The 14080-nt window shown below is 40.2% G+C and overlaps 1 protein-coding gene across 9 annotated transcripts in view; it reads left to right on the top strand.

Moving 5' to 3' along the window:
• Positions 1–14080, top strand: part of LOC117428211 (cytospin-A-like) — a 66766-nt gene that overhangs the window by 40388 nt on the left and 12298 nt on the right. For 6 of the 9 annotated variants that reach the window (XM_058994668.1, XM_058994663.1, XM_058994664.1 and 3 more), the window contains 3 exons: positions 614–703; positions 3298–3457; positions 6887–6989. In XM_058994668.1, the coding sequence (XP_058850651.1) occupies positions 614–703; positions 3298–3457; positions 6887–6989 (353 nt within the window). The remainder of the gene's footprint in view (positions 1–613; positions 704–3297; positions 3458–6886; positions 6990–14080) is intronic. The other 3 variants (XM_058994665.1, XM_058994662.1, XM_058994669.1) reach the window with 1 other exon arrangement.

Below are 14080 nucleotides of genomic sequence, written 5' to 3'. Positions count from 1 at the left end.
CAGTTGCGACTATTCCATAGATCGTGCTCAGTCTGCTCCCACTTGCTCGGTCTCAGTTTTATCTGTCTCTTTGTAAATACACATATACAGGACATAATACCATATTGTAAGCTTGAATAGCTGAACCCAGTACCCCACAGTTTCACGCAGTCCCAAACACAGAGTCATCACGTCAAGGAGAAAGCTGCCACTAACCCCTTATTGCATTAACTCCTCCTTTTAATAGTATATCAATTCAATTAGATGTGCTTTTTTTCAACAGCATCGGCACAAAGTGGTATTGGAATCCACTAGTATTGTAAAGGTGACTATTACTATTGAAATTGTCTTCTCACCCTGCATAATCTCACCATTGTCGATTTAAAAATGACCATTGCAGATTAAGAGAGCCTTGTATTATTGCATGAAACATTATGGGTTCATCATGTGATAGGAAGGGAGGTGACACAGCATCACATGACCGAGAGAATGTAAAGCTGCTGATTTTAGGAGTATGGTTTCTGTAGACTGTGTTTAAGAAATGTGTTGCGATGCACTTGTAGAGTGGATAGTCTAGCTGCTGCACAGGGGAACAGTAGGGAGCCGCTCAGTAAATTCTGCTGCTTCTTCTCAGCAGAGCACCTGATGAGAACCTCCTCGACTGGCAGGCCAGCCTCCACACTGCAGAGGGGGCCCACCATCGACTCCTCCAAGTCTATCTCAGGTCAGTGACTGCAGGGAAACCTCGGGACTCCAACCAGAAATCCATGCCTTTCTCTCCACGCACATGTCTAAGAGGACTGGCTTTGCCCCAGTGATCGGAATTATTGATGTATCGGTCATTTCTGGTTCAACAAATGATTATCAACAACGATTAACCAGGCGTTGATTGATTATTTCCAGCTGCCATTTTTTTACGTAAAAGTTAACCACACCATAATGTTTGCAAAATGACTGCTGGAGAATGTTGCCTCAAGTAATAAAAACAGTGTCACGATTGATGTGAACCTGTGGTTTAAATGCATACTATTTTAGGGAAGTGTCTGGACAAAAGGTTTTTAACCTGCAACATTCACATTGAAAAACTGGTGAATGCAGAAATACACAACCGAAATCCTCAACAGGAGCTGTGTAAAGATGTTGATTTGAACTGCGGATTCCCGGCTCTAATAAAAGGGTTTGGGTTTCTAATGCATGGTGCTTTGAAAATACTTATTCCAGAGGTAAAGCGGTGTAGCTCACTGCATTAAACTACTAATTTAGGGAAGTTCAATGCACTGTTAAATTAATCCACTCAAACAAATGCACACTTCCTCAGATGCATGTTCAGTCAGCTATTGCAGTATTAGAGGAAGTGGTAGCTATGTAGCGATTAAATGTGGATGTTATTAACATCATGGACATTGTCTTTTTAAATAAAGGTTCGCAATAAACACGCAACCATAGCTGTTCTTCATTTTGTAATAACCGCCATTCGTCGCTACAGAAGTGCAGTAAGTGGCTTTTTTACATCTCATTTGAATGTGATTTGAAAAGCAATAACGTACCTGTAATGAAACGATGGCAATCTAACAACTAAAGTAGGACACCTGTTGCTAAAGGAAACCAAACCGGTAATATTACATTTACAAGCTGGTTCTACATGAAACTGAGGGATTTATAGTGCAGATAACTCTTCATTGATCTCATTCATTACAAGCACGTTAAAAAAAAATAGGTGTTTTATATTTAAGAACGTAATTCATAATGCAACTGTAAAAACATGTTTAAAAAAAATAAAAACCTGTACAAAAATATCCCAAATTAGGTTCCTGCTTATTCCTGTTGAACCCTTATCAGAACATATGAAAACTTGAGAGAAAGCAACCTGCTCTGTGTGGTTATTTACTTTCTACAGATCAAAAAATATCTTCTAATAAGGATGCATACAGTTCAATATGCTGCGATATTTTCTTTTAGTTTAGAAGTTAAATATTTTTTTTTGAGGCACTAAATGCAAACACCTTGTACTCTTGGCGTGTCTGTAGGAACAGCAGTTCATTTCTCAACTGAACAGAAACCTATGACTCGCAGCCAGCCTAGCAGGGGCTTGACTCTGTTAAGCTCCTGCAACCTTTTCTAATAGGACATCTTCTCCCGATTTCTGTCAAGACTCATTTCATTAAAAGTCTTCCTCTGATCAAAGCAGTGGCAGGCCTATACAGAATATGCAGGATGCTAATGATATTAAAAATCACCTTCCTGCCCTCTGTATTAATCAAACAGTGTGCTCAGTACAACTGCGTCCGGTTGGGATTGAATCATTCATTTTTATCCTTTTATTCTGATTTTAGTGTCTATTTCAGTGCTGAAGATATGATACCCGCTACTGCAGACCGCTACGTGCGCACCAGTTTTTCTACTTTTTGACTAGCCCTGCAGGTCACAAAGCGCTCGATTCCGGTATGTGAGTGTGTGTTAATGGAGATTATGGATTTCCAGGAATCCTCGATGGCTTTTTAAAAGGCTGCCTGTTGGTATTTAATTAACAGCGTGTTGAAATGCTTGTCTCCCTGGAGTTTACCCAGCCACCCACCTCTCTTCCCCATGCATTGTGCCTCTCTCCCGAAGAGTGTAACAAAGCCAGGCTGGAAATGAAGCTCTCCGACTCGCCCGCTATCTCCATCCCACTGGCAGTCTGCCCGACCACAAGCCTGATAAACGACTGGCCCTCTCCCACTCTTTCAATTAAGTGAATATAACAAAGGGCTAGTCATCCCACTGTATACTAGTGTAAAACAACAGGTAATACTTTTGTCATGTGGAATGCCCTTGTATTCAACACCTGAAAATGTGATGAATGCCCCTCGCTGTTAGTGACTTAGAAAACTTTTTTTATGCATGCTTAAAAAAGCTTTTTTTTTTCATTTTAAGCACACATTTATTTTTTTATGGTGCCAACATATCTGACTGTTCACTTGAACTTGGTATAAATATGCAGTTACAGTACATGTGTGCACAGTCAGTGTGTTCTGCTGTTGAATGAACGGCTGCTAAGTGGTCCCCCCTATCTATTGTATGATCGTTCGTTCTTTATTGACCTTTAGCGAAACCCATGTATCTTCCAATCTCTTAACAGACTTGCTGGCCTCCATGGAAAACTCAAAACTCTTTCAAAACTCTTTTTCGATCTCAATCATTTTGTGCCAATATGTTCCTTTCATATTGAAGACCAATTAAGTCCAATCTCTTACACACACGTGGCTGATGAGAAGCGACAGGCAGGTTCGTTTAAACGGCATGCTTGTGCACTAAAATGGTTGTTGTTTTTCCCCCCAGTGTCTCGGAGAAGCAGCGAAGAGGTGAAGCGTGATATCTCTGCTCCAGACGGTGCCTCTTCATCCTCTCTCATGACGATGGGATCAGCCTCTCCCCAGCTCTCTCTCTCCTCCTCCTCCCCGACTGCTTCCGTCACACCCACAGCTCGCAGCCGCCTCCGGTAAGCCAGCAACAGAGCCTCGCACATCAAAGAAAACAACCCGAATGTAAACAAACTGGTAAGCCAACACAGTATGGGTCTGATCAAGCAAAGTGCAGGTGAGACTAAACTATCTTGGTCACATAAAATGTGGTGTTATCCAGTTGAGCCACTGTAAAAGACACATTCAAATCTTGAGCAGGATGCTTCAGACAGGCATCAAATTATTTTCTGCGGAAGCCTTTAGTGTACAGTATGTCTCTGGATTGACAAAGGTGGCAACGGGAATATAGTGGAAAGGTATGTACGTCTGTCATACTTGCACAAGTCCAACTGTGATGAAACTTGGTAAGGACATTAGTTCAACACTGATGTTTCCACTTGTATAACGTTTTAGCTGTAGTGGGAATATGTACAGTATGTTCTCTGCTCCTTTTTTTATTTTTATAAACTGCGTATTTAAAACGCTGCATTTATTTTATGTTAGCCACAGCAGAAGCCCATTAGCTACTAAAATGAGTAACGTGGAGTAAACGGGCTTTAAAAGTTCCAAGAACGCCAGCTGAAGCTTGTTAAAGGCTATTATCATGTGCCTGTCTTCTATTAAAATGAATCGGATTGCTTGATTTTTGAGACAATTACTAGCTGGAAGCATAAGTAATAGTGGCTCTTCATTGACAACAAAAGACATTTGGCTAATGGATTAAGTGGTTCTTGAATTAAGCGATTTCCCAACTGATTTACATTAATAGCTTAGCTGGTGAGGAATTGGGCACAAATAATGACTCATTTTTCTTCTGCTGTTTTTAAAATGGCACTGCCTCACAAGTGTTTGCTTTTACACTTGAATATCTTTCCTTGGTGTCTTGTTTATCGTTTACCACTGCTTTGTTGACATTCCAAACAGTTTACAGTCCCAAAGGATGCAGCAGTAAGAAGTTCAAGTTTTATAATGGCTCGTGAAGAGAAACTGATGTTCATAAAGTTGTAGTGCAGGCCTGTGTGTGTCGACTGTTTCTTCTGTTCTGGTCGGCTGAGTACATTGCAATGCTTCAAATGCGACGTGTATAATTGGAGAAGCAGCCTTCATTTGAAGCAGTTCATTAGCAAGCCTGCTTTCCCAGTGTGCTGTCACAGACTCAAAAGGAAACAAATCTTTCTTTATTTTTAGAGAATAGAAAGACACTTCACATTCCATCCCTCTTCAAAGTCTTAAATCCTGTCCTTTTTGACAAGAGCAGAATGGAATGGAAATTCTAATTAGAGACATCTTGCTGTACACCTACTCTCCTGATCTATTTTTTACCTGAAGTCTCAGTGAGAGTCTTGACTACAGTTAACACTGACTTATCAGGCATCAGTTATCATGCTTCTTTCAAACCAAGTCGCTGCTTCAACTCATTTACAGCTAACTGCTCTAGGTCTTACATGTGATTGGTCACTTGCGACTATTCCATATATCGTGCTCCGTCTGCTCCTGCTTGCTGTCTCAATTTGATCTGTCTCTCTGTAAATACACATATACAGTACATAATACCATACTGTAATCTTGAACCCATCAACAAAGTTCATTAACAATATTATTTAGCAATGTTACTCAAGTAATACCACAGCCACTCTGAAACCTTCATAAGTGGGTACAAAACTACACCCTCTGTCTTGAGCCATGTCTATGTTTTCAATGCGAGTGGCATTATTAGATATTGAGTGCCTACTGTTTGTTTTTAGTTCAATCTTTCTATTTCATATCATTACATAAGCCACTTCGGTTTCACTATAGAGACAAGTTTTTAATCCAACGTGTCATTAGCATAATTTCTTCTTAAAATAAAGCTGTAAATATCACACAATTAGAAACAATCAACTTAACAATGCACCCTGGAAGTGAATGCTTGAGATGTTTATTTTAAGTGTTGTTTTTGATTAGCAGTGCAAATGACACTGTGTAAAATTTCCACCTGCATGCATAAGGCTTTCTCTTAAAACTCTATGGTATTCTTTAACGTTCAGATTGAACAGTTCATCACTGGAGCAGCAGAAAGCTAATAAACAATTGTATGATTCCCAGCCCTGTAAAGCAAGGTGTAACTCGCATCCTCCCTTGCACGCTTATTCCATGAAGTGATGATTAATGCACCACAACAGTATCTGATGCTGTTCACCACCTCCTCCAGTCCAAGGTGTTGTTCTGCAGTAATGGTTCTCTCCTAACAGTACCCCCATCACTTCAATAAGTTGTCCTATTTGTTTTCTAAGCACTTCCGTGTGAGACGTGCCTGGTGTAGCAGAGCTGTGGTGTGCAGACCTGCACGTGTGCCCCCTTCTGCTGTGAATGAAGCCTCTTCCACTGACAACAAATCAGCCCAATCTAATCCAGCCGACTGCCTGTGGAAACAACTGTATCAATTAGATAGCAGGCCTTGCCATTTTATTAGCGAAATGTGGCAGGAAAAAGAGAGGGCCTTTTTTCCTGAGGCACCGTCACGTTTTATTTAATTTACTGTCATCGTTTTCAAACAGTAATTTAATCTCCTCTGAGCGGTTTTCACATCCGCTGTCGTTCCCTTTTTTCGAGTATAAAAGGATAGGAAAGGAGTTTGTTGTCGCTGTCTTTTTGTAAGGCAGTTGTAATTTCCAAATGGCGTGTTTGGAAACCCTTCCATTAAATGCAGTCAGCTATACTGTACAGTAAGTCGCATGGAAGCAGGTAAAGCAGTCTATTGTCTGAACTGACTCGCTTTTTTTTTTTCTGGATCTTTTAAAGTCCGTGCCCTTTTTTATTTTCACCGCTCCCTTCAGTTCCTCAACTCATTTAAACGTTTTATTCACTACGATTGGTCTGTGAAGGCACACAGAAGAACAGCCCTAAATAATATTTAAGAGCATATTAAGTTTCTTTCTTTCTTTTTTGAAGTTTAGGCAACAGAATACACAAGGGGAAGTTAATTGGAGTGCAGTGCAAGGCTGCTTTTACCCGCTGATATGTTGTTATGGTTGGTGATTGATCGTGAATTCACCGACCCGGACAGATGATCATCAAATTAGTCTTGTCGTAATTTCCAAGATAAAAAAAATTACAAAAACATGACAGATCTCATGATGCTGCAGAGACTAACTGTCAAAACTCTCCTTTACGAATGTATGAAAAGGCAGCGCAGATCTCTTCAAGGGGTGGAATCTCTCAAAGCCACTTCTATCTAGAGAATCACGTAGTCAATTGACATGAAATTGTGTTGCATTTTTTTAGGGTTTGGGAGTCAAATCAGAATCAGTGGATATACTGAGGAACCTGCCCACCTGGCTGTGTGTCACACATTGTAACAGGAATAGGATGAAGGTCATCTAATCATGACACAGAGAGCTTTGTATCAGCCATGGCGGGGGATGTACAGTGTGCTACCAGCTTACTTGTCTAGCTGCTGATCTTGTTTTCCTGTTTTCCCCTGTAAGGGAGGAGAGGAAGGACCCGCTGTCAGCGCTGGCCCGGGAGTATGGGGGTTCCAAGAGGAACGCTTTGCTCAGGTGGTGCCAGAAGAAAACCGAAGGATACCAGGTAGGAGGCTGGCTAATGAACCCTTCTTTCCACCCACCATGGATAAAAAAAAAAAAGAACGATACCATTCATTTCAATTGTGCATTGTTCCAAACACACTTCCTGGCCCGAACCATTGGTAATAAAATTAAAGATACCCTGATTCGCTTTACAAGTAGTATAGTTGTTTTGTCTGAAAAAATGTTTTGAAAGGTATCGTTTTCGTTGCAACTGTTTTGTGTCTTTCCTTACCTACAGCAATGTTTTCACACTTGCCCTTATGATATTGACGTAGCGATTTCTTAACCAGCTATCTAGTCTATCTGCTGTATAATCTTGGTTCTGGCTACAGTTAGACTTGGTGCAGAAGAGTTCCATAAGAGCTTCCTCTCGCAGCTCTGCAAGCCAGCACACTTCAGTACTGAACTGACCCCATGCCATTCTGTCCTACAGGCGTGCTGTGAGGTGGTTTGGGGATCTACACTAATACCTAACAAAGTCTCTTTAATTCTAATGCAGTTCACAGAGAATCAGCCCCTTTTACTTTGGGCAAAACCTGTTGGGGAAGTATATGCATCTCCATGCTGGATTTGGAAAGCTGACTTCCATTCGATTATATTTACTAAGCCGGAACTCGTTTCCCCAAGCCTGAAGACAGTGGATTTTATTGGGGACCATCGGAACTCGCCCTGTCGCTCTACAGTGGTGAAAGGTGGTGACTGTTCTGATAGGTGCCGCTCTGTACTGTTTTGCCTTTAGAGGGCAGGCTAGCATGCTAGCTCACTCCTATAACTCAGAGCTAACAGAGGTGTTCTAATGAAAGCTAGCACTGATTAACAGGCTGCCTTTCAATAGTGGCAAAGCTTATACTTCAGAGGGCTTTTTAAATTGAATCCTGTCAGTCGTATTTTCCGGGAAGCAGGCACGAAGCTGTTCCTTATGCCTAAGTGACATGACCTATGGAGCGAGAAACACAAATTTTAATTAAACGTTTCGTCAAAGAGACACTTTCTGTCGCTGAAATCTAAAATGCGGAGTACAGAACATCTTCTTTAAACAAATCCATACAAGTCTGCTGTCCTGTTCAATCAATTTCAATCTGTGGAAGCTGGGTAGTTCAGTACAATCACCATGGTAACTCTTGACTATAACATGGTTACCAGGAAAAGGACCACATTTCACAAACATTAAAATAAATGTAATACATTATTCAACAAACCAAGCAAGCTGCTCTTCCCCTCCCATTGTGTAATTACTATGTTACTGATAAGAGCTAATAGGGTACAGCATTTCATCCCTTTGTCTCGACCCTATTGTGCTCGTCCTAAAATAACCTAATTTAGACTTCATTTTTCATGCCTGGTGTTCTATAAATCATTTTAATGGCTTGAGTCCTTTATCAATATATTTCTAATAGAGTTTTATTCTCTATGAAATGATTCTGCAGGTGCAATGCTAGAAGTAGCCCTGTAGTCCCATGTTGGTCCACACCTCATCCATACAGTAACTTCAAACACTCACAAAGATTGTGTGAATCTAGCCCTTTGTCTTTTACTTATCTGGTGTTTTTTTACTACTCTATTAAATTGTATTTCATCAGCGCTGTACTACCGTACAGTAGAAAATGCTTCGTCCTTGAACAGCACATGTTGACAAATAGTTAGTGGTGCAATCGGCACCCTAATTTCTTATTCGATTATCGTATAGGCACTTATCAAAGATAAGCAATGCATTGACATTTTATTTTTCAAAATAAAGAACATTCTTTTTTTTAATAGAAGATCCAATAACTACAAACACTTGTTCATAACAGTTAAATAAAAAGACACAACTTACATTCAAATTGGAACACTGCTGATTATAAAAGAAATAAAGGACTTGAGTTTAACATTGTAATAATCATAAAAAACACTATTTTAACAGAACTATCTAAACTATGGTTGTTCATTACTGTTAATATTTTATGTCCAAAGCAAAGCAAAAAATGTTAATGAATGTTATAAATCCTGACCTAATGTAACTACCGTACTAAGTGCAGCTGCTTTTTATATAATATTGCCATATAATCCAAAAACAACATGCTTTGAAACAAAAGAAGATAATCGGTAGATTTAATGTTGGTATTCTTTTGAAATGATTGCGCATAACATAAAAGGTATATGTGTTTTTGTCAGGTTTTTTTTGTGTAAAAAAAAAAAATAATACAGGCCTAAAGTGTGTATCCTAGCAACACGCTGACATTGTTTACCTAGCACTAAAAGAAGCACACTCAAGGTTTTAATGCAAACCGGCAACAGGAGACTTCAAACTGGGCTCTAATTTGATGTATCGTGTTTGAATTTCCTCATCACTTTTTTGTCGTAATATGCAAATCTTCCTTGTCTTCAGCTTGGAACTCTTACCAGAAACTGTACACTAGATTCTGCACGTAAACAATTTGGAACAATGGAAGCCTAGGGGATTTTTACACCTGTTCAGCAGATGGAAGGTTAATAATAGCTGCTCCATTTAACCCATTAAGTGCCATTGTCCTCTTTTGAGTACAGGCTACTATTTAATTTTTTGGAGCATTTTTAACTGGCATATACTATATCGTGTGATAACTTACTCTAATTTAGTTAACTGCAAAAGTTACATCTACATGTAATGGTTAATTCTACAAATATAGCCCTTCAGATGCTTTTATGAGATGGCTTGGTCCTTGTTTGACAAGTAGTTCCTGCTCCAGCTCTCTTACCTCTGGTGTGTTTGTTTGGATACTCTGGGGGAAACTGTTTGAGAATGCATGTTGATTTCCCATGGGCGTCTGTCCCCATACTGGCTGGGGAAGTCAGCCTTTGTTGGGTTGAGTTTTGCAAATGCAACACATTTTCTAGCATTCCTTGCCCCTAACGTACAGTCTGTGAATGTAATGCCTTGTCAATGGATTCTGGTCTTCAAACTCCTTGGGAGAAGAAAGTTGGGTCCCTTCTTGTTGCCATACCACATCGCCACCTACTGATTGAAAAGTACTATGCCGCTGTATCTGTAAGCCTTCCCTCAGAAAGCAGTAGCTTTTTTAGAGCACCAAACCCTTTGCCCTTCTGCAAAAGCTCATTGCCTTCCATCATCTCACTAAAGAGTTATCACAGACCAAAGAAACGTTGAAAGTCAAAGGCTGGCAAGAAAGCAAGAATCCCTTTCATGGTGTTTTAAAGTACTCATCTTTTCTAACAATAGTGAGTGATTTGTGCAAATTATGATGCACTTTGGTTTGAAATTTCTGCCCAACTTTCATTATTAGTGCAATCTATTATAAGCTCAGTAACTATGATGTTGTCCTGCTGCGCATGCTTATTGCCTTGAGAAGAGCAGTTGTAAATTATCCTGCATACAGTATTCAGCGACACATTACATGCTTCCCTTCCAGCTTTGATTTTCTGTGTAGCTGCCAGTTTGTCAGCAGGAGCTTGTTTGTTTTGTAATCTACAGTTGCTGGATGATGGATGTTGAATGATCTGTTTTGTGCATCAACCCCAAGGCTTTGAACCCCTGGCGGGGGCCTTTGCAAAGGTGTGCATTCGGACCTCAAAGAAATGCGAGCAACTGAAAATGTAGTCATAAAATGGAGGTAGATCTTAAGAGATGTAGCCAGTAGAGTAGTGGGTGGTTATCATGTGGTCATCTTCTTTTATTAAATAACTGCCTACTTGTGTGTAATTCATTGTCATATTCATCTCCATACAGTTTTGAAGCTCGCTCACCACCTGCGTTCAGGGTTTGGGTTATTGTGTGAATCTATTACACACTTTCGGATGTCACTGTCCTCTGCAACCATCCTCTTCCCCCTATTTGTCTCCAGTCCCTTTCCTCCCCCGTGTAGACTTACCAGTGATTTGCTGCAGCAATACTCAAGGTCTCAAAGAAAAACTGTCTACATTGTGTTATCTGATATTCTTTCCACAGTGGTAGCACAGGCCTATGTCACTTGCTCTCAGTGGGTCCCACCTAGTGAAGCAACACTTTAAATCATTGACTGAATTTAAAAGGACTCAGAAGTTTGTAATTTGAGAAGCACAGAGTGAATCATAGCTTAGCAGACTGGCCAGGCAATGGCAGGATGTGATACCTACCGGCTGTCTCTGCTGACAGTTTGTGATGACCGTCGGTTTTATTGACCGGTTAATGCATGGACTGCGGCTCAGTGTTTTTACTGGCCGCCCCGTGCTCTGGAAGTAAGGACCCTGTTAATCTTTAGCAGCCACAAGCTTTTATTCTGGGGAGACAGCATTTCTGCAGTCCTGGTACTGACTGCAGTACAGCTGAAGATGTGTCTGAATGTATCCCTTTGTGTGATACAGGATCATGACTCCTGACCCAGGAAGTGTTTCCTAACATGCAGATAATGTCATCACCCCGCAGATACATTATGTCTATACAGGTCAGTCGGTCATTCTGGCTGCTGGACTTTTCTAAAGGAATTTACCTGTAGGTGGTAAACACAATTCCTCTCAGGAACCTACTGAATGAGGTCATTAGTTACCCAACCATGATTAAAATCTAGTGCCTGATGTGCTTTTAAAAATAGATTTGAGATCCTTATTTTAGGAAAATGTTGAAATTGGATTTATAACAAACGTTTGAAAAAGACATCAACAGCTTCATGTGATGAACTGTTTTCAGCTTGTCCCGTGATTTGCTTGAGTGAGTACCTGGTCGCTGGACTCCTGTCATACACTGTAGGAGATGCACCGATTATTATTTTTTTTTTTTTTTTTTTTTTTTTTACTGGTTGCTTCCAAAAGCTGCTGAGAAGGAGTTCCCAAGAATGTAACATAACTACTTTACCAGCTCTTATACAGTAAGCAGTCCTGCTTGTGAACACTTGAGAGAGTAGAAGAAAGCTCAACAGCGGCTCTGCATTCCAGTCAGTCACTCAGAGAAGCAGAAGCAGTCCCAGAGGAGCTGTAGAGTTGTGATTTGCGTTCTTTGATGGGCACTGCCTTGGTGCTCACGTTTCACACGTTACACTGGGCAGAAGAAAAAACAACGATGGTGATGGTTTTATTAAATAAACCCAGGAGTCGAGGCCTTGTGCCCCTGAATAATGCTGCCTGTCATTACAGCAGAGTCTAAGAAGTGACGCACAGTCTGCAAACCAGAGTTTATTAAGGAAGTCGGGCTTTGTTTGAAAAAAACATTGGGGATTGAAGCAGCCAAGCTGGGATACTGAATGATGAATGCCTATCCTCACATTTTCTATAGCCCCTAGTAGCTCATTATAATGCTTCATGGAGGGGAGTCTACTCCAGTAAATGTTTCATTATGAAGTAGCCAGAGAGATTGAAGTTCAGAGTTTGCTTATAAACAATGAGGATTGATGTTCTGAGGACAGAAGAAGTCAGAGGGATTTGATGATTGTGTAAATCAAGAAATGCTAGGCTATAAACAGAATGGACCTTGCAGGAAAGCACTTTGGTTGTTTTTAATGAAAAAAAAAAACCATAATGTGCGAGAGTGGAGTACTGCAGGTTTTTTTGACACAAGTAATGGTTGTAAAAGCGATGTAGGTTGGCACTGAAGAAAGATTTGTGCCTGTATAGCTCTGTGTTTGAAGTGCATTACAGAAAGTGTAAGACATTCACTCTTCGAGTGGGGAAGGGAGTAACTGCAATGCTGGACACAGTGTAGAAGATGCAAGGTTTAAATAGTACTGGGGATGGGGCATAATAAAGAATATGCAGCTCATACAAAAATTAAAAAAAACAACATTTGAGTTATGAGACTTCCCTGTCTCTCTTCTTAACTTCAAGTTTTTAACCAGATAGCCACCATAAACAGTAGTGTGGAAGTTATTATTATTATTATTATTATTTATTTCTTAGCAGACGCCCTTATCCAGGGCGACTTACAATTGTTACAAGATATCACATTATACATTATTTCACATTATACAGATATCACATTATTTTACATACAATTACCCATTTTTACAGTTGGGTTTTTACTGGAGCAATCTAGGTAAAGTACCTTGCTCAAGGGTACAACAGCAGTGTCCCCCACTGGGGATTGAACCCACAACCCTCCGGTCAAGAGTCCAGAGCTCTAACCACTACTCCACAGAGTTTTATATCCCTTTATATACCTTCCTGCATGAAAACAGTGTGAGAATTTCAATTTCCGATCAGTAATCAGGGATATAGAAACAATAGGCACTCGTGTGAAAATGTTAGACCACTTTGGGCTTTAATTAAACTACTTCTAAAAAGTGTTATGCATTTTACCATTTGTGGCTGTGTTCCTTTTCTCTTACTATTTTAAATGAATTACATAGTCATCAATTAATTTAGACAGTCACTAATTTGCCTATTTTGACAATGTTCCACAATTTTCAGTTACAGTGGTTTTGACTTTGTATGCACAAATCAAAATGAAAGAAGCAATGGGGTGTTCTGATCATTTTCCACACTACTGTAGAACACTGTCTGCTGCACTAAAAGTTTATTTTCCGATGAGCAAAACACAAGTAAATAATACCGTACTGTCGGTTGCTACTTGCCAGCTTTCGTCTCTTTTCCAGCTTCCCACGAGTCAAAGTCAATCACCACTTCCCAGTTGAACCGTCTAGTGAGCTCACTCCCCCGCCCTATAAACAGTGCAGCTGAAGCTGTAAATACAGTCTGTCTGCTAAAAATACAAAGCAATCCCCGTGCAAGGAAGAGGAGATGAGATGTCAGGTGGTTTCTGTCTGGTCTGGAATTCATCCTTTGAGTTTGGCAGGACTGTATAAACCTGTCAGGGCTGGAGGACAGACCCACATTGGAAGGAAAGCTAATCAAGAAAAAAAAAAAAAATCTGCAGCCTCATTTTTTAGATAGATGGATATCCCTCAAATGCATCTAGGCTACCTTGCATAAAAACAAGAAAAAAAGCTAATCAGCCTATGCACCGCCTAGCCACCCCCCCCCCCCCCCCCATTTTTTCTACATTTTTTCTACATTTTTTACCATAGATTAAAGGAGTATCGGGCTCAGTGGAGACAGACAAACTAGTTTCAGACGTAATGACTTTACACAAGCTTATTCTTTTATTCAAACCTTGTACTGTATACATCCACTTGCAAGGAAATTATA

Source organism: Acipenser ruthenus, chromosome 21, assembly GCF_902713425.1.
Source record: "Acipenser ruthenus chromosome 21, fAciRut3.2 maternal haplotype, whole genome shotgun sequence".
Lineage (NCBI taxonomy): Eukaryota > Metazoa > Chordata > Actinopteri > Acipenseriformes > Acipenseridae > Acipenser > Acipenser ruthenus.
This window is presented reverse-complemented; position numbering and strand designations above follow the sequence as displayed.